At 52.2% G+C, this 20,663-nt stretch overlaps 8 protein-coding genes across 12 annotated transcripts; 3 read left to right on the forward strand and 5 right to left on the reverse strand.

Annotated features, from left to right (window-relative positions):
- Positions 1-582: 582 nt before the first annotated feature.
- On the forward strand, positions 583-2,109 carry CHL4 (chromosome loss- protein; the record flags this gene model as incomplete). The annotated part of the gene is made up of 1 exon (XM_007813749.2): positions 583-2,109. The coding sequence occupies one exon, from the start codon at positions 583-585 to the stop codon at positions 2,107-2,109; it is 1,527 nt and encodes a 508-aa protein (XP_007811940.1).
- A 36-nt stretch (positions 2,110-2,145) lies between these two features.
- J3458_021861 (uncharacterized protein) lies at positions 2,146-3,754 on the reverse strand. The gene is made up of 2 exons (XM_066122794.1): positions 3,276-3,754; positions 2,146-3,200 (listed from the first exon to the last, which is right to left on the reverse strand). Exons 1-2 carry the CDS (start codon positions 3,334-3,336, stop codon positions 2,248-2,250), a joined length of 1,014 nt encoding a protein of 337 aa, XP_065972014.1. The 5' UTR covers positions 3,337-3,754; the 3' UTR covers positions 2,146-2,247.
- Positions 3,755-4,114: 360 nt separating this feature from the next.
- RNR1 (ribonucleotide-diphosphate reductase subunit rnr1) lies at positions 4,115-8,432 on the forward strand. Of its 2 annotated transcripts, XM_007813751.2 has the most exons (4): positions 4,115-4,650; positions 4,716-4,873; positions 4,938-7,434; positions 7,498-8,432. In XM_007813751.2, the coding sequence occupies exons 1-4, from the start codon at positions 4,632-4,634 to the stop codon at positions 7,539-7,541; spliced, it is 2,718 nt and encodes a 905-aa protein (XP_007811942.2). In that variant the 5' UTR covers positions 4,115-4,631; the 3' UTR covers positions 7,542-8,432. The 2 variants fall into 2 exon arrangements, with proteins under 2 accessions (XP_007811942.2, XP_065972015.1); XM_066122795.1 differs by having other exon boundaries at positions 4,716-7,434; positions 7,498-8,386.
- A 429-nt stretch (positions 8,433-8,861) lies between these two features.
- Positions 8,862-9,780, reverse strand: J3458_021863 (uncharacterized protein). Its single transcript, XM_066122796.1, has one exon. The coding sequence runs from the start codon at positions 9,666-9,668 to the stop codon at positions 9,264-9,266; it is 405 nt and encodes a 134-aa protein (XP_065972016.1). The 5' UTR covers positions 9,669-9,780; the 3' UTR covers positions 8,862-9,263.
- A 3,391-nt stretch (positions 9,781-13,171) lies between these two features.
- Positions 13,172-15,574, forward strand: J3458_021864 (uncharacterized protein). 3 transcript variants are annotated; one of them, XM_007813752.2, is made up of 4 exons: positions 13,172-13,548; positions 13,907-14,021; positions 14,084-14,842; positions 14,898-15,574. In XM_007813752.2, exons 2-4 carry the CDS (start codon positions 13,944-13,946, stop codon positions 14,958-14,960), a joined length of 900 nt encoding a protein of 299 aa, XP_007811943.2. In that variant the 5' UTR covers positions 13,172-13,548; positions 13,907-13,943; the 3' UTR covers positions 14,961-15,574. The 3 variants fall into 3 exon arrangements, with proteins under 3 accessions (XP_007811943.2, XP_065972018.1, XP_065972017.1); XM_066122798.1 differs by having other exon boundaries at positions 13,480-14,021; positions 14,898-15,471; XM_066122797.1 differs by having other exon boundaries at positions 13,480-13,548; positions 14,084-15,471.
- Positions 15,575-15,579: 5 nt separating this feature from the next.
- Positions 15,580-17,412, reverse strand: PRN1 (RNA pol II transcription cofactor). 2 transcript variants are annotated; one of them, XM_007813753.2, is made up of 3 exons: positions 17,169-17,412; positions 15,974-16,995; positions 15,580-15,906 (listed from the first exon to the last, which is right to left on the reverse strand). In XM_007813753.2, exons 2-3 carry the CDS (start codon positions 16,911-16,913, stop codon positions 15,737-15,739), a joined length of 1,110 nt encoding a protein of 369 aa, XP_007811944.2. In that variant the 5' UTR covers positions 16,914-16,995; positions 17,169-17,412; the 3' UTR covers positions 15,580-15,736. The 2 variants fall into 2 exon arrangements, with proteins under 2 accessions (XP_007811944.2, XP_065972019.1); XM_066122799.1 differs by lacking the exon at positions 17,169-17,412 and having other exon boundaries at positions 15,580-17,118.
- A 910-nt stretch (positions 17,413-18,322) lies between these two features.
- Positions 18,323-18,637, reverse strand: J3458_021866 (uncharacterized protein; the record flags this gene model as incomplete). The annotated part of the gene is made up of 1 exon (XM_066122800.1): positions 18,323-18,637. One exon carries the CDS (start codon positions 18,635-18,637, stop codon positions 18,323-18,325), a length of 315 nt encoding a protein of 104 aa, XP_065972020.1.
- A 220-nt stretch (positions 18,638-18,857) lies between these two features.
- Positions 18,858-19,468, reverse strand: J3458_021867 (uncharacterized protein; the record flags this gene model as incomplete). Its single annotated transcript, XM_007813754.1, has 2 exons — positions 18,858-19,349; positions 19,409-19,468. 2 exons carry the CDS (start codon positions 19,466-19,468, stop codon positions 18,858-18,860), a joined length of 552 nt encoding a protein of 183 aa, XP_007811945.1.
- Between the last annotated feature and the right edge of the window lie 1,195 nt (positions 19,469-20,663).

A 20,663-nucleotide genomic window follows, 5' to 3' on the forward strand; every position in this document is an offset into this window, starting at 1 on the left:
CAAACATTAAAAAAAAAAATCATAATCTTGTCTGCAATGTGCTCGGGTACGTATACTTGACCTGTAGCGAGAACTATTTTGGCTCGAATACGCCATGCATACTTGTCAAGGCGTCAGAAGTGTCGCCCTTGAGCCGTGCCGATAAAACCGTAGCAACCATGCAGAAATTCCAAAACCAGAATGCACCTTCAAGCCCATCCTCATTCGACGTGACCCATTTTGGTACGCGAGTTGATGAGTTTGATGAGTGGAAGATTTAGCCGTGGCTGGGTGTTGTGCCCACATGGGGTTGACGCATAGAGAAGTTAAGACGCGTCCAGGTCCGTCGTCGTCTGCCATGGGCGGCCGTTCGTTTCGTTGCAACGACATCGCGTGCCGCTTTGTTTGGTGGGGCCACCGCTGCACCTCGACCTCTTCACACTTTGCGCCAACTCTCCTCGCGGTACAATTCCCGACTATATAACATTGCAATGCCTCTTTCATGACTTGGCTATCGATAACCTTCTCCAACTCGGCGTGTTTCCCGCTAATGCTAGCCCCCGAGCCCCCGAGCCCCCGAGCCCCCAAGCCCTCAATGCTGCCATGTCCCGTCTCTCCATAGCAACCAAATCCCGCCTCCCATCATCTCTGCGCGTCGAATCCACCAACACAGCCGTCATCAAGGCCATCAGTCGACTGTCGCGAGAGGCCCTCATCCTCCTCGCCCTCGATTGGCTCGATGGCCCGTCCCTAGCGTACACCGCACCGTATCTATCGCCCCCCAGAGCCGACGATGACGATACACCAGAGGACTCGGCGGACCTCTACCCGCCGTGCAAGTCCATCGAGGAGCTGCACGACCTCTACACAGATCTGCAGCAGCAGAGGGGCTCCAGGCGCGATGTTGTCAGTCGCATATTAGAAGGTGACTGGCGCCATGGGCTGACGCTCTACCAACTTGCCATGATCGACTTTGCGTACCTCGACGAGCATCCTACGTCTCAGAAATGGACGGCATACAAGATCCAGCCTTTGAATCTACCAACCAAAGATGCTGATGATGAGATTCTGAAGGCAGACGAGAAGAGTCTCAACCTGCCGAGGTTCCATCCGTCGACGTTCCTACAGAGCCTGCAGGAGCAGGTGCTGCCCGACATCAAGGCACACTATCACTTCTCACGACCTAAAAAGTTTCCTCTACTACTGCTGCGCATATTTGCCATTGAATCACCGTACAATACAGACTTAGCCCTTTCAGGTCTCAGCAGCGGCGGGAATTCTACCAACTTCAATTCTTCCCGTACCATATACCTAGCCTTCCCGGACGGCTCACCGGCATTGTACATAACCAGAGCCCAGGCCACCGGGCCAATTAGCCACGGGGAATCGAAAAGCTTACACGGCCTCATTGCAAACGGGGTTCCGCAGGCGCTTTCGCGTCCTCGGGAGCGATACACCCTCAAGCCCACGAGTCTCGTGAGCAGAAATCTGGAAGCGCTCCTGGACAAGAGGGGCCCGGGCCGGAGCAATGCCGCAGGGGGTGGATGGAGCATCTACGCAAACGAAAAGGACAAGAAATCGCCGCTGGACACGCTCCTCCCCACACCGCCACTGTCGAGGGAGTCGTCTTCGAACGCAGAGACGGCTCAGAAGCGCTCAAGGCCATTGTCACAGCATGAGCGTGCGGCAAAGCGAGCCAGGACGGTGGCTAAGGCGCGCTTCGGCAACTCGGGCATCGTGTCTGATGGCAAGGGCATTGAGCGGTTTGAAATCATTATGCAGGACCCGTATCCCGCGATAGACGGGCTTTTTGTACAGGACTCTGAGGACGAGGATGACAGGCGGAATCGGCAGACGGATAGACGGAGGAGCAAGATTGATGCCGCGCTACGGCAGGCCTTGGGTGATGGTGAAGAGGAGGAGGAGGATGAAATCGACCCGACGCGGTGGACACCGATTGTACGCATCAACTTTCAGGGCCCACATGTCTTTGCAGGAATACGGCAATTAGTTGAAGCTGGAATCGTGGACGGCGAGCGAATGCCAGGATGGATGACGGGTGAGGATGGCGTGACCACTGGCGTTGTGAAGAATGGTTTGATACGGGGCCACAAGGGTTCGGGATTATGATGCAATGGGCGGAGTTTGAATTGCTTTCTTGGGTATATGGTGTATTTTATATTTCTATCGTTGATACCCCCTCTATGTGAATGCAACTGTGGCCAATATATATAAATATATATATATACACATGTGTGCCTCATTTGTCTATGTCGTTTCCTCGAGTCCGAATACGTGGATGGTGTTCTTCCAGGCAGCTTCGCAAACCTCTTCAACGCTCACGTCCTTGATGGCAGCAATAATCTGGGCAACGCGCTCAATGGTGCACGGTTCGTTTCTGCCCTTGACCATGGCGCCTTCTTCCCACTTCTCCTTCTTCACGATCTTGAACCGGTCTGGTACTTCGGGTTGCTTCTTCTGATTCTTTTGTTTCTTGGGCTGTTTTGCCTCCGGCTCAGGAGCAGTAGCTTGGGGCGCGGCCGTTCCGTTCTGCACGGGTGCTTGCGCGGCCTTCCTCTCTATGAGGTACTTGTATCCTTCGTGGCTAGGGCGGACTTCACACCACGGCCCGTCCGTCTCAATCATGAGCCTGTCAAGACGGACAGCCTTGACGACTTGGCAGTTCTCCTCCGTCTTGAAACTGCACCCGTTGATGCCAATGTACAGTCCCAGGTCCATCAGCTCCTTCATCTCCTCCATGGTGCCCGTAAAGCTGTGCACGACGCCACCCTTGTCTAGGCCTTCTAATCTCTCGCCAAACACGCCTTTCAAAATGGCGACAAAGTCGCCGTGGGCAGCTCTGGAGTGCAGGAACAAGGGTAACTGCGGCTGCAGCGAGGCTGCGACACGGAGCTGCGCTTCAAACGAGTGCTTCTGGATTGCTCTATTGCAGTAATTTAGCCGGTCATAGTCGAGGCCGAATTCGCCCATGGCCACGATGTGCGGTTGGCCGGATGACCTTGCTTGCGTCACGACCGTGGTGAGCAGTGAGATGGCATGGGCCGATCTTGCGGCGTCAGGATGGTGCTCTTCTGACATGGGAGCGTAGGGGTCGCCTTCACAAGGAGTCGTGTGCTCGCTCTGCTTCTTTTTGAGGTCCGCCGCGCCAAAGATGGCGCTGCTGCATGGGTGGATGCCCACTGTTGCGTAGCAGGTCCCGGCTGGTTTCTCGCCGTTAGCACGATGTGTTTATCAGATTCAGAGGGGAAGAGGGGGGCGGACTGAAGAATGCATACGGTATTCCTCTGCTAGGTTCAATGCGTCTTGGGAACTCTTGATGTCTGATCCCGTAACCATGAGCTTGGTACATCCTACCTGTCGAGCTCGGTCGATGACTCCCGTGAGGTCATCGGGGTGTTTTTGGAGGCCATGATATCTGCCTCTGAAGATGGGGTCGGATAAGTTGATTCCAATCTACTCGGTGAGAGGTGGTTAGGGTATGATATATCTACAGCCAGGGGCTAGAATCTTTGTTATGGTGTTGCGGTGACCTACATCAACATATCTTGGCTTGTAGGTGCCGTTCGGGGTCTCCCCCGCCTGAGCAGCCATTGTTGCACGGCGTAATGTGCTTTTTGGAAGGGAAATGTTATTTCGAAGTCGTCTCAAAATCATTGGGAAGGGTGTTATGCCCCTGGTTTCTTTCCTTGGTTCATTGATTGAGTCATACAAGGAGTCACGGGCAATTTTCTTATGAACAACTCTTATTGGATCTGCAGCACGGCTTGCAGGCGCAACAATCTGCCACTTCTCAGCGACACCCAAGTCGTGCCTGGCGGCTCATCCCATTCTGACCATGCTCGTCAGCATGTGCCCAGTCAGGTGATCCCAGTTGAGCCGGGCTTGGTGGCTGAGAAATAGCTGAAAAACCCATTAATAATGAGGTCTGTCTCACGTGATTTCGCGCCAGATGTTGGAACGTATGATAGGTAACAGGGGTGCGCGCTCCTGCATGATGCCCCGCGAAAGTGGATAAGGACCAGACGCAAAACAGGTTCACGATTTCAACTTCCGAGCCGAAGAGCCGCAGGTCCGAAGCTGCAAGTGGAATTCGAGAATGCGCCGAAATTAAATTGTCCATTGACTCTTGGGTCCGCCACATATACAGGCGAACCAGGCACAGGAACCCGCCCTTGAACTCAGCGACATTGTGACAGTGCTTTGTTACCGCCATCGAGGCCCTGATCACTCACGCTGGAGCTGACGACCGGTGTGTGGGGCCCGTGTTTAATGGATTACACGGATGTACCGGGCACTGGCCACTTTGACCTAGCACATGCCGTTTCTTGTTGTCGCGCTAGCAGGTGCGTAACGCGTGCTGTGCAAAACACGCGCCGCACTTAAGAAGGCTTTCAACGTCCACCTGCACAAGCAATTTTCTTCTTCTCGCCTCTACACAAACCACCATTGGGCACTCAACGTCAATATTTGTCGATTCAAATTGCATCTTCTCTGCTCCCGTGGACTGTGGCAGCTGCTGGTGCTCTGGTGGACACTTGCAGTAATCCAGGAGACGTTTGCCTCGAATTCGAATTCGTTGTACGCTGAGGATCCTCATTCCCCCTCAACCCTTCCGAGGCCACGTCGTCATCATGTTCGTCAGAAAGCGCGGTACGTATATCTTGTTCCCAATTCCACGACTTCGCAGCGAGCCTCTTTTGCTAATGTAGTTGCAGATGGTCGCCAAGAGCGCGTCCAATTCGACAAGATCACTGCCCGCGTCTCAAGGCTGTGTTACGGCCTGGACACGGAACACGTTGATCCCGTTGCCATCACCCAGAAGGTCATCTCTGGTGTCTACGGTGGTGTAACCACAGTTCAGCTTGACGATCTTGTAAGACGACTTCCCGTCAATTTACCGTCGCGGTACACGTCAAAAATTCTAACGCTGTTGCCAGGCTGCTGAGACCGCGGCTTACATGACGGTCACCCACCCCGACTACGCCATCCTCGCTGCCCGTATCGCCGTCTCCAACTTGCACAAGCAGACCAAGAAGCAGTGGTCTTCTGTTGTCAGCGACCTGTACCACTACGTCAATCCCAAGAATGAGCGGGCCTCGCCCATGATTTCCAAGGACACGTACGAGTGCGTCATGAGACACAAGGACGAGCTCGACTCGGCCATTGTCTACGACAGAGACTTCAACTACCAGTATTTTGGCTTCAAGACCCTGGAGCGATCATATCTTCTTAAGCTAAACGGTAAGATCGTTGAACGACCTCAGCATATGATCATGCGTGTTGCTGTCGGTATCTGGGGAGACAACATTGAGCGCGTCATCGAAACCTACAACCTCATGTCTAGCAAATTCTTCACCCACGCCTCACCTACACTCTTCAACGCTGGTACTCCTCAAGCCCAGCTCTCTTCGTGCTTCCTTGTGGACATGAAGGATGACAGTATCGAGGGCATCTACGATACTCTCAAGACCTGTGCCATGATTTCCAAGATGGCCGGCGGCATTGGTCTCAATGTCCACCGTATTCGTGCCACTGGCTCTTACATTGCTGGTACCAACGGCACCTCCAATGGCATCATTCCCATGCTCCGTGTGTTCAACAACACGGCCAGATATGTTGACCAGGGTGGCAACAAGCGTCCCGGTGCCTTTGCCATCTACCTGGAGCCTTGGCATGCTGACGTTTTCGAGTTCCTCGATCTCAGAAAAAACCACGGCAAGGAGGAAGTCCGTGCTCGTGACCTTTTCCTTGCCCTCTGGATTCCCGATCTCTTCATGAAGCGTGTCGAGAAGAACGGCGACTGGACTCTAATGTGTCCCAACGAATGCCCTGGCCTTGCCGACTGCTATGGTGAGGAGTTCGAGGCTCTGTACGAAAAGTACGAGCGAGAGGGCAAAGGCCGCAGGACTGTTCGGGCCCAGAAGCTCTGGTACTCCATCCTTGAGGCTCAGACCGAGACTGGCAATCCCTTTATGCTCTACAAGGATGCCTGCAACAAGAAGAGCAACCAGAAGAACCTCGGCACCATCCGCAGTTCCAACCTTTGCACTGAGATTGTTGAGTACTCTGCTCCTGACGAGGTTGCCGTCTGCAACCTTGCCTCTCTGGCTCTGCCTGCTTTTGTCGATTACAACGAGGGCCGCTACGACTTCAAGAAGCTCCACGAAGTCACTCAGGTTGTCGTTCGTAACCTCAACAAGATCATTGATGTCAACTACTATCCGGTTCAGGAGGCCCGCAACAGCAACATGCGACACCGACCTATCGGTGTCGGTGTTCAGGGTCTTGCCGATGCTTTCCTTGCTTTGCGTATGCCCTTTGAGTCTCCCGAGGCTCGCGAGCTGAACAAGCAGATCTTCGAGACTATTTACCACGCTGCCTTGACCGCCTCCATGGAGCTGGCCAAGGAGCAGGGCCCTTACTCTACCTTCAAGGGATCTCCCGCCTCAGAGGGTATCCTCCAGTTTGACATGTGGAATGTCACGCCTTCTGACCTGTGGGAATGGGACACCCTCAAGCAGCAGATTAAAGAGCACGGTATCCGCAACTCCTTGCTTCTCGCTCCCATGCCCACTGCTAGCACGTCGCAGATTCTCGGCAACAATGAGTGCTTTGAGCCCTACACTTCCAACATTTACCAGCGACGTGTCCTGGCTGGCGAGTTCCAGGTTGTCAACCCTTGGCTGTTGAAGGATCTCGTCGACATGGGTCTTTGGTCTGATGCTATGAAGAACCGCATTATTGCTGAGAACGGTTCCATTCAGAACATCCCCAACATCCCCGCCGACATCAAGGCTCTCTACAAAACCGTCTGGGAGATTTCTCAGCGACAGGTTGTCCAGATGGCTGCCGACCGTGGTGCCTTCATTGACCAGTCCCAGTCTCTCAATATCCACATGAAGGACCCTTCGATGGGCAAGATCACCAGCATGCACTTTGCCGGGTGGAAATTGGGTCTCAAGACTGGCATGTACTACCTGCGCACGCAGGCTGCCGCCGCTCCTATCCAGTTCACTGTTGACCAAGAGGCTTTGATGGTTGCTGATGCCAATGTTGGCAAGGACAGACTTCCCAAGAAGCGAACTGCGCCTGCTGGCACCAGCTACATGACCTCTGTATCCGCTGTGCCCCGAGCCGCTCACCTCAGAAAGGAAGACGGCAGCAACTCTGTCAATGCTAATGGCATTCCTACTCCCAGCAACACTCCCCCACCCGCTGGTGCTTCCCGCCCCATTGCTTCTCTGAGCAAGCCAGCTACCATCAAGGCTGACGTCGACGATGGCGACAGCCCCAAAGTCCTGCCCACTGAGCCTTCAGGGGCTATTAAAGATGAGGAGCTTGCAGAGCCTGGGACCGAGCGTTCTAGCCAGTCTGAAGATGGCGATGATAGCGGGGAGCGTGAGCGGGATATCTACTCTGAGGCCGTCCTTGCCTGTAAGTATCTACTCTCCTTGCGCAGTCTTGGCACAAACCTATTTGCTAACTGACGTGCAATAGGCAGCATTGAGAACCCCGAAGCCTGCGTCATGTGCAGTGGTTAACTTGTAATAAAAGGAGACATGAAATTCCTCAAGGGATAAGTGTAATGATTTGCTGACGAGTTGGGTACGACGGCACGGATAGTTGATATTGGGTAATGCTTCGATTTGGTTTTTTTTTTTCTTTTTTTCAAAGGGCATTAAGCGGATCAGTATGTGATCGAGCGCAGGCGTGCTCTTTGCAGTCTCTGTGGAAAGTCTCGCGCATAGCCGAAACCTGGGGTTATTGTCAAGGTCTGCATTTCCTTAGTTTGTTCTATTGTCGGCATTTTTGTTTTAGAGAGAGAGACGGCCAATAGGTGTCTTGAGTAATCGCAGTGTTGCATAAACGTAGCAAGGATGAATTTCACGAAACGTATCAGACAACCACCACGGGTTTTGTTTGCCAAGTACGAGCATGATTTGTAGTATTGGCCCTGTTTCCCAAGTACAAGTGAGATATGTAGGAAGCCGATCGTCTTGCATGGTCTGGATTGCTGGTAGGGTGTATTGCATCGCACCAAGACAAACAAGAAACAAAGTCGCGGGAAAGGACTGCATGTCGTAGGTAGAAGAACGGCAAGGTGAGACGTGGGGGGGCGGAGTAACAACAAAAAAGATACCGGGCCATGAACGCGGGAGCTGTATAACTCTTTCGTACGATGTGAATCGGCGATCGGGTCGATTAAGATGAGCCCCTCGCTTGCTGGGTTGCACTTGGCACAGTTTTGCTGGCCGTCTTGACGGGATGATGCGTACTCTGTACGGAGTTCGTCGGGAGCCGTTTCTGATTTGGGGCCGTAGGCCATGCCCAACGGACATTGGCTCCATCGAGAGGTTGCCGCGAGGCGTGCCGAGGCATCATAGAAAGCTACATGGAAGGCTGGAAGTACGGCGGGAGAATCACTGACGAAGGATACTACGCACCTGGTGGGTACGAAAGGAATGGGCTATTCGGATAGTCACGATTTCCAAGTGCAAAGCAAAAGTCCATGGAACCGACCTACGTCACCCGGCAACGAACAGATCTTGCCACTGGAGATGGCCGACGTGGATTCGTACCGGCGGCCCCGTAATATGCAGACAAGGTCCAAAGGCGGTGCGCTTGCATCCACAACGGGTGGTGGCTGAGGAGATTGCCGATATGACGTCCATGATTTGTGGCCTCGTCCAACCAGAACTCTTCACTGGAGCAAGTTTGCAATTGTTAGGCGGCAGGAGATGCTTATCACTGTGCGTTTGGCGCCAGATGTTGTCAGGTTATGGTGATTGGCGATATATGCACTCCCTGTGGGCGATATTCTTTGGTCGCAAGACAGGCTAGTTATTTTTTAAGATATCCAGCTTGTTTTTTTTTTTTCGTTGTTTTGAGTGCAATCGACTCTGCACAACTTGCGTGACTGGCCCGCCCTGCATGTCCAGCCCATTCACGATGACCAGTTGCGGCTGCGTACCGGACATGGAGGCAGGTTGAGAGCAGTGGTACTTGACGCCTTGGTACCCGGCACGACTTGCACTTATGATGCCTGTATGAAATCACTGTTAATGTTACGTGGTACTCGGGTTGTCGGGGTTGCTTGCTTGGTTTAGTGTAGGTGGCGGCTCGCATAGTACACAATCATCCGTGTTGTGGGAGAACCAGGTAAGGGCCAGGATTCGCAAGGCCCGTTTCTTGATTTTGTAGACCTGCTGTTGCCGGCCTTACGCGCGTGTGCCCAAATGATGTGTTTCGATCAAGTTCAATCACTATTCAAGGCGTTGTTTTGAAAATGACAGACCTGTCACGTGGCCGTGGCTGGAGGAGCAAGCGTTGCGGGAAAGGCCATTGAATGAGACGTCAAACCAACTGTAGTGAATAGCATGCGTAGCGGTAGTGCATATTGGTACTCCGTAGTTACAAGACAAAACCGAACAGAGCAGAACACAGACGACGGAGCCCGTCGTCAAGATTAACCTGCCAAGGTACGTCAGGACCCAAGCTGCCCAAGAAACAAACTCGGCGTGCCGTTGGAAGAAGGATGGCCCGGGTCCGGAGCCGACAGCGCGCCACAAGAACTGGGATGCAAAATCTTCAACATTACAACTCTTCTTGGAGGGCGCTTGGAAATTCGAAGCATAATCCGTTTTGCGCACCTGTCTTATCGATGCCATTTATCGACCCAAATGTCCCTTTCATCTCGTCACGCTCCACGCGATTGTATCTGGTAGGGCCACCCTTCAATCTTCATCTCCATTTGGCGGCCTCTGTGCCAGGCCACCTTCCCATCTGCGCCGAAAGGACAATCCGCAAGTGAAGCTGTATCCCTTTGAGTGTGCGCAGGTGCCTGTTATGTATATACTCCACTTTTCTTGGATACTTGCTAAGTACAAATTCACAGTCAGGATAGCCACTTATATACTTGTAACTTTCCGTATATAAGGTACTTTTTTTATCATATAAATTTTTGAGTGAATTAAGTATCTCTAAATTTAATATCTTTAATTGGCTAACATCCTTGGTCGTTACCAGAATGGCACCTGCGCACACTCAAAGGGATGTGGGGATGCTGATATCTGCTCAGTGACTCGCAGACCGCCAGGGGGGCCCCAAAAAATCCCAGCCATACCCAAGATGTGGTTGGTGGGTTGAGTGAGTGGCTACGGAGTAGTGAAGTCCAGCTGGACAGGGCTCAGACTGTGGACCGCCGCTTCTCGATGCAGGTCAGATATCCGCCACAGGCTTCCTGGGTCCAACCTGGGCCTCTCTGGATGAGGAATGCCCATAGACGACAACCCGATTCTTCGTGAGACCAAAATGTAAGGTTCCGCGGCTGATGCTATCCATTCAGCATGGCATTGTGTGTACGTACGTGGGCTCAGTCCCCTTGAACGCCCATAGTCCGTCCCTTTTTCTTGGTCCTTCATTAGAGGGGGATTAAGCCAAGCAGCCCCTGTGATAGAGCTCAAACTTTATTCAGTAGCCCATTGACCAATCGAAACTACACGGCTAGACGGCAACTTAGTTCAGGTCAACCCCTGTCCATGGCCATTGGCGCTTGGATGGTGGTACCGATCGGCTCCAAACCACGCCTTGCGGGGGCTAATTTCGTCACTCTTCGCTCTAAATGGACCGAGATACCACGCAGGAAAATACTATTCAGTCCGTGTTGCTCGCCGAAAAAAAAAAGTATGCTTTCACTCAACTGAGGACCATGACATTGTAACAGGCGAGACTCGTGGCTGGCAGGGCTTTTCCCTTCGTCCTGTCATAGATCTGAACAAAACCAGATCTCAGTAGCGGCGAGTGGCCGAGGTAAGCTGATATCACTCTTGTCCAATGAAATCAATGGGCGCCAACTCGGGCGAGGCAACGAGTGACAACGGCCTATTCGCAGGCATTGTCTCTGAATTAGGAGTCTTAAATGTTTTCACGGAGCATCTCAGAAGGCTTACTTTAAACACCATGAAACAGCTGTCTTGCCTATTGGCTCTTCGCTTCCGTTGCGAGTTACGGGGTATAGCGGCGACCATGATGAGTTCATCGTACTAGACTTTCCTTTATAGCCGACGAGAAAGCTGTCTTGCTTGACTGAAATTTATACGTGGGAAGAAAATTGGGTATCAAGACTGGCCATAGTAAGAGAGGGCTCTTCTAGATTCTTTGTGCGTAAGTGGAAGAGTGTGTAACGAGGAAGCGTCAGTACCCGCCAACTAATAATTATTACTCACTTATCGCAGCTCATCAGGCTTTCGGCCATCTCCACAGAGGTTATGCTCTTTCGAGTTTGGCTATTATTGCCAGAGGTCCAGCTTGGTTGCTCGGAAGCGGATCCCCAGACAGTTGTTTATAAGTGGCTTGAGGCGAGGAGATACGTTTCTCTCTGGTCTTGTTGAAGCGGGGGTCATTTCCATTTGAGGGTTTCAGTCACCACTCCGTCTCGACTCATAGGCCTCCCTTCTTGTGGCACATGTTATCCGCGGTAGTCAGGTCTGTCTGCCGGGTCCCGTACCTTGGTTAATAGTCCAAATGATGAAAATTACGCAACCAGCCTTTCTGGGAAACCGTTCGCGCGTGGCGATTGTGGCGCGGCAGCGAACTTCCATGACGGCCAAGTAAGAGGGGACCTGGTCCATCCCAAAGAAACAGCCCAAGGTCGCATGGAGATTGGGTAAACCTAAAGGTGGAGGAGAATGGCCGCGATGGGTCCCCTCACATTTCCCTTCCCCATTCAGACCCTCTCATAACACAATCAATCGATCGAAGCTTGGCATTCCACCTAATTTCCAATGCGGAATCTCTTTGTCAGTATGCAGTACGGAGTATGGCGCCAGTACCCCAATACTTCCAGTTCTCTTCCCTGTGTTTGGTGTGTCTTGCTGCCCTGGCAGTCTGCGTCAAATAAAATTGCACGCTGTTAGTGCCCAGACGGCTTTTGTTAGTGCATATGCGATGATGTTCCAGTCTGCTCTCACAACCTACGCATTGATGTTTAAAATTGAGATACAGATGTGGAAGATGATTTAGTCGCACAGGCCGTACGGAGTATGGTGTATTTCTCAAGTTGAATCTGATTTTCGTCGGCCGAATAAACAAGCAAGCAACCAGATGGTCCTGTCCACCATTCTCAAGGGAGAATCTTGCGGGCAATATCTCTGTGTTCCTTGGCACAAGTCCAGGGCATCGACCGTTTGTTTCATCCTATACGAGATTACTCGGCGTATTGTAAAAGAAATGTTCAACAGGTGTGTAACTGAAAACCCCATCCATAAACATTTCCCCTCCCTCCAGACCCGGCTAGAAGTCGGACATTCAATTTGCCATGGGAGGCCTGATTCTAGAAATTCAGGTTTCCAAACTATCACAACGTTTGTCCATTTGCCACATGACGACAGAGGCGACGCAGCGGCGAGGTGGTAACCAAGGAATTAGTTGAAAGAGCGGCTCCCCCGTGTTCCCAATGGGCGTCACTGATTCTCAAGCTTGGGCGGGATGTACGGAGTACGTAACAGGACGTTGGTAGTGTGCCGTTACCTCATTGGTAACAATTAGTAGTTGATGTACCACCTTTTTTACGACCAGTGACCCTTGAAGAGCGTGCCACCAGACCACCAAAACCACACCTGGAGGCGAGGTTCGGGTGCTTCGACTTGGGCGTTGATTGTATGTACATCACTGTAACTCCGGCGGTTGACTGCAACTCAATTGCAATATTCTCCTTGGTTTTCGTTTAGAACGGCCGTCAAAGACGGATTGGCCCTGTGTGTTGTCAATACCTGTCTGGCTTGCCATCTTGCCTGCCTTGTCTACCGATGGTTATTCATGCCGGCCAGCAGCAAGCCTCAACCGCCATACCTCGCCGAAAAGAGAGATGGAGCAGACCAGGGCGTTCATCGAGGATCCCTAGATGCGGCATGGCCAATTGGCCAACTGGGTGTCCGGGCGTGCGTGTGGAAGGTGAGTTATTGAGGGTGAGGGTGCAGCGGGTGGCTGGTGGCTGGTGGGCCCCACGAACTTTGCTAGAAAGGTAGCTGAGACGGCCCTTGAGGTGGATCCAGAGATGCCCCCAGTGCGCCTGAGCCCAGCGAGCCCATAATTGAGCCCAGGATCGGTACCTGGTCCCTCGGTACCCTACCTTGGCAAACCCAGCTCTGCTGGCCCCATTCCGGAGCACTCCGTATCATCTCGTCACTCCAATGTTTATGCGGCCGTCTCGTGGCCGAGAAGGGCCATGGGTAGGCACCGAAAGGTTGAGCAGAACATGAGCGGAACCTGAGCAGCATCTGAGGAGCCGGGCAGGTGGCACACGGCTGCCGGCCATCTGTTCCTGCCTTGGCCGTCTGGCCGGCCCACTAGTGCTTGCTTTGCACGGCTTGGGCTAGGAAGCGAATACATCAACAGCACTTTGGCTCCCGCGTCCACATCATAAATCTGCTTCTGCCCTCCTCATTTCTTTCCTTCTCCCTTACTCCTCTCTACCCACGCTCTGTTCTTCAATCTCAAGCACTGCCCTGCCATCGAGACTCATCTCACTCACAAGTCCACTATCAACGTGTAAGTCTCCATTCATTCTTCTTGGTTCCCTTTGGCTTTAATCTGTCACGTTACCGTCACACTACCTGCTCCCTCACCTCCTCTTCTCCCATATGGAGCATCACAGGTCAATACAATTTGTAAGGGAGAGGGGAACGACGGAGTCTTTGGAACGACACCGTTCCGGAGCACCTTGGCCACGGCTCATCAAGACCATCTAGTCTGAAGCCCTGCCCCCCCCCCTCTTTTACACTGTCAATTTAATCGTCTCTGGAAACCCCCTTTCTACTGTCTCGAGCTGCCTGCTACGCCTCGGCGATGAATCTTTTACAACGACAATCAGCCTTCATATGGAGTTATGGCTAACCCGAGTTCCCAGATTCAAGTTTCCGAAACAACTATTGAACACCATCAAGATGAAGTCCGCTGCGTTCGCTTTCACCTTGGTTGCGGCAGTTGCTGCTCAGGACATTGCTGCCCTCGCTCAGTGCGGTGTGAGTGCTTCATCATCCTGAATCTACAGGGGTTGATCTGATTGCTGACCCGAGAATCACAGCAAACCTGTGCCAATAACATGGTTGCTCCAGATAAGGCCAAGGAGCTTGGCTGCCAGGCGAACGACTTGAAGTGCCTCTGCGCCGAACCCAGATTCTTCTACGGTCTCCGTGACTGCTCTCATGCCATCTGTAGCCAACAAGATGCCAACAAAGTCGTTGATTACGGTGTGAAGATCTGCCAGAGTGCCGGTGTCGAGGTTACTAGTGGAACTAGCGGTCCTAGCCAGACTAGCAGCAACGGTGAAGCCACTCAAACCGGTTCTAACGGTGGTGACGCCTCTCACACTGGTTCCAACGGTGGTGATGCCTCTCAAACTGGTACTAACAGTGGTGACGCCACTCAAACCGGCGAGGGTGGCAGCGGTGCCCAAGTCACTACCATCTACAGCACTGAAACCGGCACTGATGGCAAGGTCATCACTACTCCAGTTGCCACTTCCACTATTGAGAGCGGCAACAGCGGAAACGGTGGCGCTGGCGGCTCTGTCCTCACTTACACTACCAACGGTTCCCAGGTTGTCACCACTCTCGCCACCGCGGTGAGCAGCCCTACCGGCACTGAGAGCTCTGGTGCCACCGAGACTGGCGCCGGCTCTGAGTCCTCAACTGGCGGTTCCGGCTCCGAGTCTTCGACTAGTGGCTCCGGCTCTGAGTCCACTTCGGAAGGCAATGGCGGTGCTTCCCAAACCTCCGAGGGCGGCTCTGGCTCCCAGACCACTGGCAACGGTGGTGCTACCTCCACCAGCAAGGGTCTTGCTGTAAGTTATACGCACCGTCATTTGTAGTAATTACTTTGCTGACTGATATTCACAGGCCCAGATCACTGCTGCCCCTGGCATCCTTGCCGCTGCTGGTCTTGCCGCTCTCCTCATTTAAGATGAGAAGCTCTTTGGTTCACTCAACCTCTTTTTTTATTTTTTATTTTATTTTTTTTTGATGTTTTACGTTGCACATTTTTGATACATAATACCCGTTTATACTTGATACTCAGGCGCCACGTCTCAATCTTCATCGGCACAGGTACACGTTCCCGAGTTGATCTTAAATCACAAAGTTTGCCAAGTGGACTGGAGATGAGTTATCTTGGGGTTGTTTACCGAGGGTTAATGAGGCATATGGTTTATGGTTCCGTCTTGTAATGCCGACGATGGAGTGAGCAGGTTGGGCATGAAATCTGGTTTGCAAAGTGTTTTTTATAAATGGAAAGAAAATTCGGTATAAACAGGTCCAAGGTCGATGACGGGTTACTCGTGTAGGCCCAGAATTACGGCCCGCCTGTGGCGGTTTTCATGATACCCCCCCGGCAATCTGGCCTTGTTCTTTAGGGGCTGGCTTTCTTGCTCTCATTCAAATACTACATTAATCAATAATTTTTTGGGGTCCGAATTTTTGACTTGGGTCTTTGAAGTGGTGACTAGCTTTGACTGTGATTGAGAGTTAACAGGTTTGGTCAGGTGACTTGATGTTACGGTAGCAAATTCATTTATAATGCCAAGTTTGGACGAATTATGTATAAAATGTTCATTCGGTATGTCAAATGACTAGTGTACAGAACTCGTAATAAAAGCGTAATAAAAGCATGAAAGATGTTAATTCACAAACGCCAACCGACCATGTCTGTCATTTTCTCATGTTCAGGCTCAAATCCGACTTCATCCCATCATGGGCTTGCCAATCTCGCTCTTCCAATTTTTTGCCCTCTCGAAGCCATTGGAGAAGGTTTGGTAATCGTACAAGGCCTGGTATACGCCCTGTTTTGAGTTGAGAACAAATGGGCCATATTGCACAACTTCTTGTTCGAGAGGCGTGCCAGCAATGATGACTGTTCTGCATGTTAGATGTTTTGACACTGTATTCATGCTATAGGGTAGCTGTAGCGAGTAACTTACCAAGACGAGTGTCCTTTGCCGCGTCGGCATCAGTCTCGACGTGAACGACGTCGCCATCCTGTTCAAAGACGACATTGTGGAACTGTTCAATCTTTGTGCGGTCTTGTCCCTGTCCATACCAGGCGCTCCCCTCGAGGACGTAGGAGAAGGCGTTCCAGCCCTTTGGCAGCGGCTGTGTGACCCTGGCGCCGGGCCGCAGTATGACATCGAGGATCCACACGGGCGTGTAGGCGAGGTCCTTGACCGAGTCGATGCCGTGGCTCTGACCGGAAATGACCTTGATGGTGGCCTTGCCGCCGTCAACGTCGACCGTGGGGATCTCGCTGGCGCGGAGGTCCCGGTATCGCGGCTCGCAGGCCTTGAGCCTCTCGGGGAGATCGACCCACAGCTGCAGCCCGACGTTGGGCTTGCCGTCCTCGGTCTTGCGGGGCATCTCTGCGTGCACGATGCCCCGGCCGGCCGTCATGAACTGCAGGTCGCCCGGGTACAGCGTGCCCTTGTTGCCGGCAAAGTCCTCGTGGTCCGTGGCGCCCTCGAGCAGGTACGTGATGGTCTCCTGGCCGCGGTGCGGGTGGTCGGGGAACCCTGCGCCGGGCGAGATGGAGAAGTGGTCGAGCATGAGGAAGGGCGAGAAGTTGCGCAGCTGCGGCGTGCCGACGGAGCGGCGGACGCGCGTGCCCGCGCCCTCGGACTGCTCGACGGCCAGGAAGGCCTTGCGGATGGCGCGGGGGACCGACATTTCTGACGCTTCGAGGTGTTTGCTTGGTGGGGTGTAGAGCGGGATGGCGGCGGGTTTGCTGGAGCTGGATGAGGAGGAGGCGGTGGTAGCAGCAGCAGCAGTAGTAGTTGTTGTCGTTGGTATGTTGGTGTATTTGGAGACGATGGCTGCTATCAGGCCAATTATGACTGCTGCGATGAGTGTATTTCGGAAATACTTCATGGGTTTGGGATCGGGAGCGGCGATGGCAATTTATAGACGCTCTCCGTTGCGCGGGACTGTGTGTGGCGCCTTGTAGTGCAATCTAGAAGATGACGGAAATGAGTGTGCTGTTTTCAAGTTTCATCTTCTTGGTTCAAAATCAAGGGGATTGGTGGTGTATGAGAAATGAGAGCGCTTTTAAGCCGTTCAGCCATTTCTTGGTCTCTCCCCCCATCTTGCTGGTGCGGAAGCTTGGGGAAGCTCCGTCATGCTTACCATATTGCGGCCGTTTGTAGCTCTATTGGCTGCGAGGGGGGGCCAATTGGGTGACGTGATTGGCTGATGGGAATGTGAGAGAATCAACCCCGCCTTAGTCACTTTTACATCAGCAATGCCACGGAGCGCAGAAGCAACAAGTGCGGACAAACACCACAGTCAGCAATTGTTCAGGCCAACTGATGGTAATTCCATCTGCTGAACTGGACATGTGGACTTGTTTGACGATGCTGCTCTAGCCAGACCAGCTCCTTCGGGGTAATGCAGCACCACAGGCTGCTTCCAACTGCCGCGTCACATGCCCAACAAAGCAAGCTGACGGGCGAAACCAAAGCCCATGCAACAAACAAGATGCGAGATGACACGGCGCGCGATTAATATCCGGATTGGAAACCAGGTGCCGCTGTTGGGGGGTGCAGGCCCAAAAAAAGTCAATTGCTCGGGGCGCTCATCCATTTTACTCGGGGCGCTCAATACCCCACCACGCCCCAATTTTGGTCTAGCGGCCCCGATTCCAGACCCCATAGTACATTTTCAGTTCAAATGCATGGCAGTAAATGCCCTCAATTAAATGATAAGGTGCTTGTGTAATTTACATGATTTTTTTAAGCCGCTGTACACTTTCAGGCTGAGGTGGTGTTAAAGAAGGAAAAACGCTGCTGGCCGCTGAAAAATTCACACGGCTGCACCTTTATTAAAAAATCCGTTAATTCTTAATAGAGCTTTTTAGTGTTGAGTAAAGCTGCCATGCATTTATACTGAGAATGTACTATGGGGTCTGGCAGCGGGGTTGACCGCAGAAAAATTGGGGCGTCAGCGCCCCGAGTAAAATGGATGAGCGCCCCGAGCAATTGACCAAAAAAAGACCCTTGAGTTGCGCCAAGAAAAGGATGTGGGTTCCTTTCACATGTGAATTCAAGCATACCACCTTTTTTTTTTTTTCCCGCCCTCAAGTCAAAGACCACGAGGACAACACTGTCGGACTTTCATATGCAACAATCACAAGATCAACGGAGCCACGGATAAGGACAGGGGCCAACTTATTAACTCGTCTATTAAGTATTTCATTTGGTATTCTTTCACTCTTTTTTCGATCATCGTCAGAGGCCGTTCCAAAATGAGTTGCGATTCCTATGCCAAGTATCCGTCCATTTCTATGCTTTCTTGTTGTTTAGTGTTTTAGCAAGGAGAGAGGAAATGGTTTTTTCCCAGTCCCAGAAAAACGATACAGGGTCAAATAAAAGAAGACTTTGTCGTGCACTCAAGCAAGGACTTCTGAAGCCAATGACTGGACCCTTTACACTTGCATACTTGCATAGACTGTCATGTATATCGTCACGCAACCCGAGTGGAGCTGCAAGTGCAAAGATTTCGAGGAATATACAAAGGAGAGGAATGATTTGATACAAAATGCAGATAGCAATGCCCAAGACTTCCGAGGTATAATGAGTCCGCCGCCAATTGTGCATGACTGTCAAGTCCCGCCATCTTCCTCTTGCATGACGGACATTTGGGATCGTGGAAGCCAGCAACCTTCAAAAACGCCAACATAAAGCAAAGTACAAATTTCAAAACCAAACTCGAGAAAGGGGCAAAAAAAAAGACCATCCAATACGCAAGACGATCAAGATAGATTGTTCAAGTGCTGGAAAGCATGTAAGCGTCTTGTGTATTTGGCATAGTAAGCATCTACTGCTTGACCTTCTCCTTGACTGCAGTGGTGGCCTCAGCCTTCTTGGCGGCCAGGAAGCTGCTCAACCAGCCCAGAGTCTCGTTGCTGACGACAAAGGCGGTAGAGACAGCGGCCTTGCCTTGGCCGACAAGGCCTTTTTGCTCAATCTTCTTGGCCTCGCTGGCATAGACTTCAAAGATGTGGTCACGGCCCTCGATACTCTTGTTATAAGGGAACAAAATCAGGCTGCGAGTGTCGTTGTACAGATCGCTGGTGGGCTTCTTGACGATGGGGAAGCGCTCGTCGATGCGGTCGAGGGTCTTGTCACCGAGAGAGTCGGCCCGAGCGACGTAGGGAGAGACGTACTCGTAGGGCTTGGCGAGCCAGGGGAGGACGGGAGCAGCAAAAGTCTGGTAGGCAGAATCACCGAGCTTGATGGAGCGCTGAGCGTACTCGTTGGCCTTGACAGTGTGGATGCTATCGCTAATCAACGGGTAGGCGAGGAGGTGCTATAAAAGTGCTTCCGTTAGCTAAAGCTTTGATCCTATACTGTGGAATTGCAACATACCTGGAAGAAAGCAGAGTTGGGACGGGGCGAAACATCGCCATTGACCTGAGGGACAGCCATTGAGAATGTGGTTGGCGTTGTGTTTGGTGTGTGTGTGTGTGTGTATGTGTGGGAGGGAAAGGGGGGGCAAAAGAGAGGGAGACGTGGATGTGAGGCGAGGAAACAAGACTCGTTTGATCTCTTTGTCGGGTAAATAACTCAAGATCGAGCGTGGTTAAAAGTGGTGGTGAAAGAAGGGAGGGCTCGGTCGTTCTTGTAGACGGGGAATGTCAATGGTTAAAAAGGATGGATGCGGATCGGAAACGCCACTTGCAAAACTGACGTGGGCCAGACATTTATTAAAGACAACTTGTTTCCACTCTCAGAGGCAAAAGCGGCCCGTTGGAGGGTGAAATCTCCGGCACGACAACCTGGCAGCCCATTGGCGTTGGCTTTGGCGTTCCTTTGGCGTTGGGCTGAAGGTTGTGCGGCGAACATGTGAAAGTGACCCAGACAAGCTCTGGACATGGGGCAGGCGGCAGACGAGGCAGGAGCAGGGGATGGCAGCAATTGTGGGCCACATAACTACGGAGTAGAGGCTCCAGATGTCCGGATGCCCAGATGTCGTCCCCTCTTCTTTTCCTCTTTCTGGCCTCCATGTTTCGTCAACAAAGACGTGACCTTTCGCAAGCGGCGCGATGCGCTGCCAAAACGCCACGCATCATCCACCTGAGTGCCTTGCCATCTCAAACATTCCCCTTAGCTAACCAACGGGCAACAGGTTACATAGTGCAGAGTACGGAGCACAGAGCCACTAGCAGACAGATGTGCTAATTGTACTGCTGTACGGGCTACGCGTTGGTTGCCGCTTTGCTATCGTCGCCCGCTTGCAATGCAGTCTGCTCTTGAGGTCCACGATGCAATTGGCCGCAGCTTCTCAGCCACTTCCCCATCTGCTGCCTCGTACTGTTACGTGATATGGTGTTGGTGTTGGTTTGCTTTGGTAGATTATGGAGCAAGCCATCTATACCAGTTGTCGTGTGTTTGGCATGTGACAGTCTGCTGAGATACATCCCTGGCCAACCATACCAGCAGCATGTCACCAGAAATGAGTCTATTCCACCATTGGCATAGCCCCACAAAGCTCTACAGGTTGTTGCTGTCGGAATAGCAAGCATGGCATGTTAGAGTCGGTACCCTTTATTTCTTTTGAATCGTTAACACGCCAATGCAAACCATTCTTGGCTGGGTTTGAAACAACTTCCCGCCAAGGCGG

Source organism: Metarhizium acridum (genome assembly GCF_019434415.1).
Source record: "Metarhizium acridum strain ARSEF 324 chromosome Unknown scaffold_587, whole genome shotgun sequence".
NCBI lineage: Eukaryota > Fungi > Ascomycota > Sordariomycetes > Hypocreales > Clavicipitaceae > Metarhizium > Metarhizium acridum.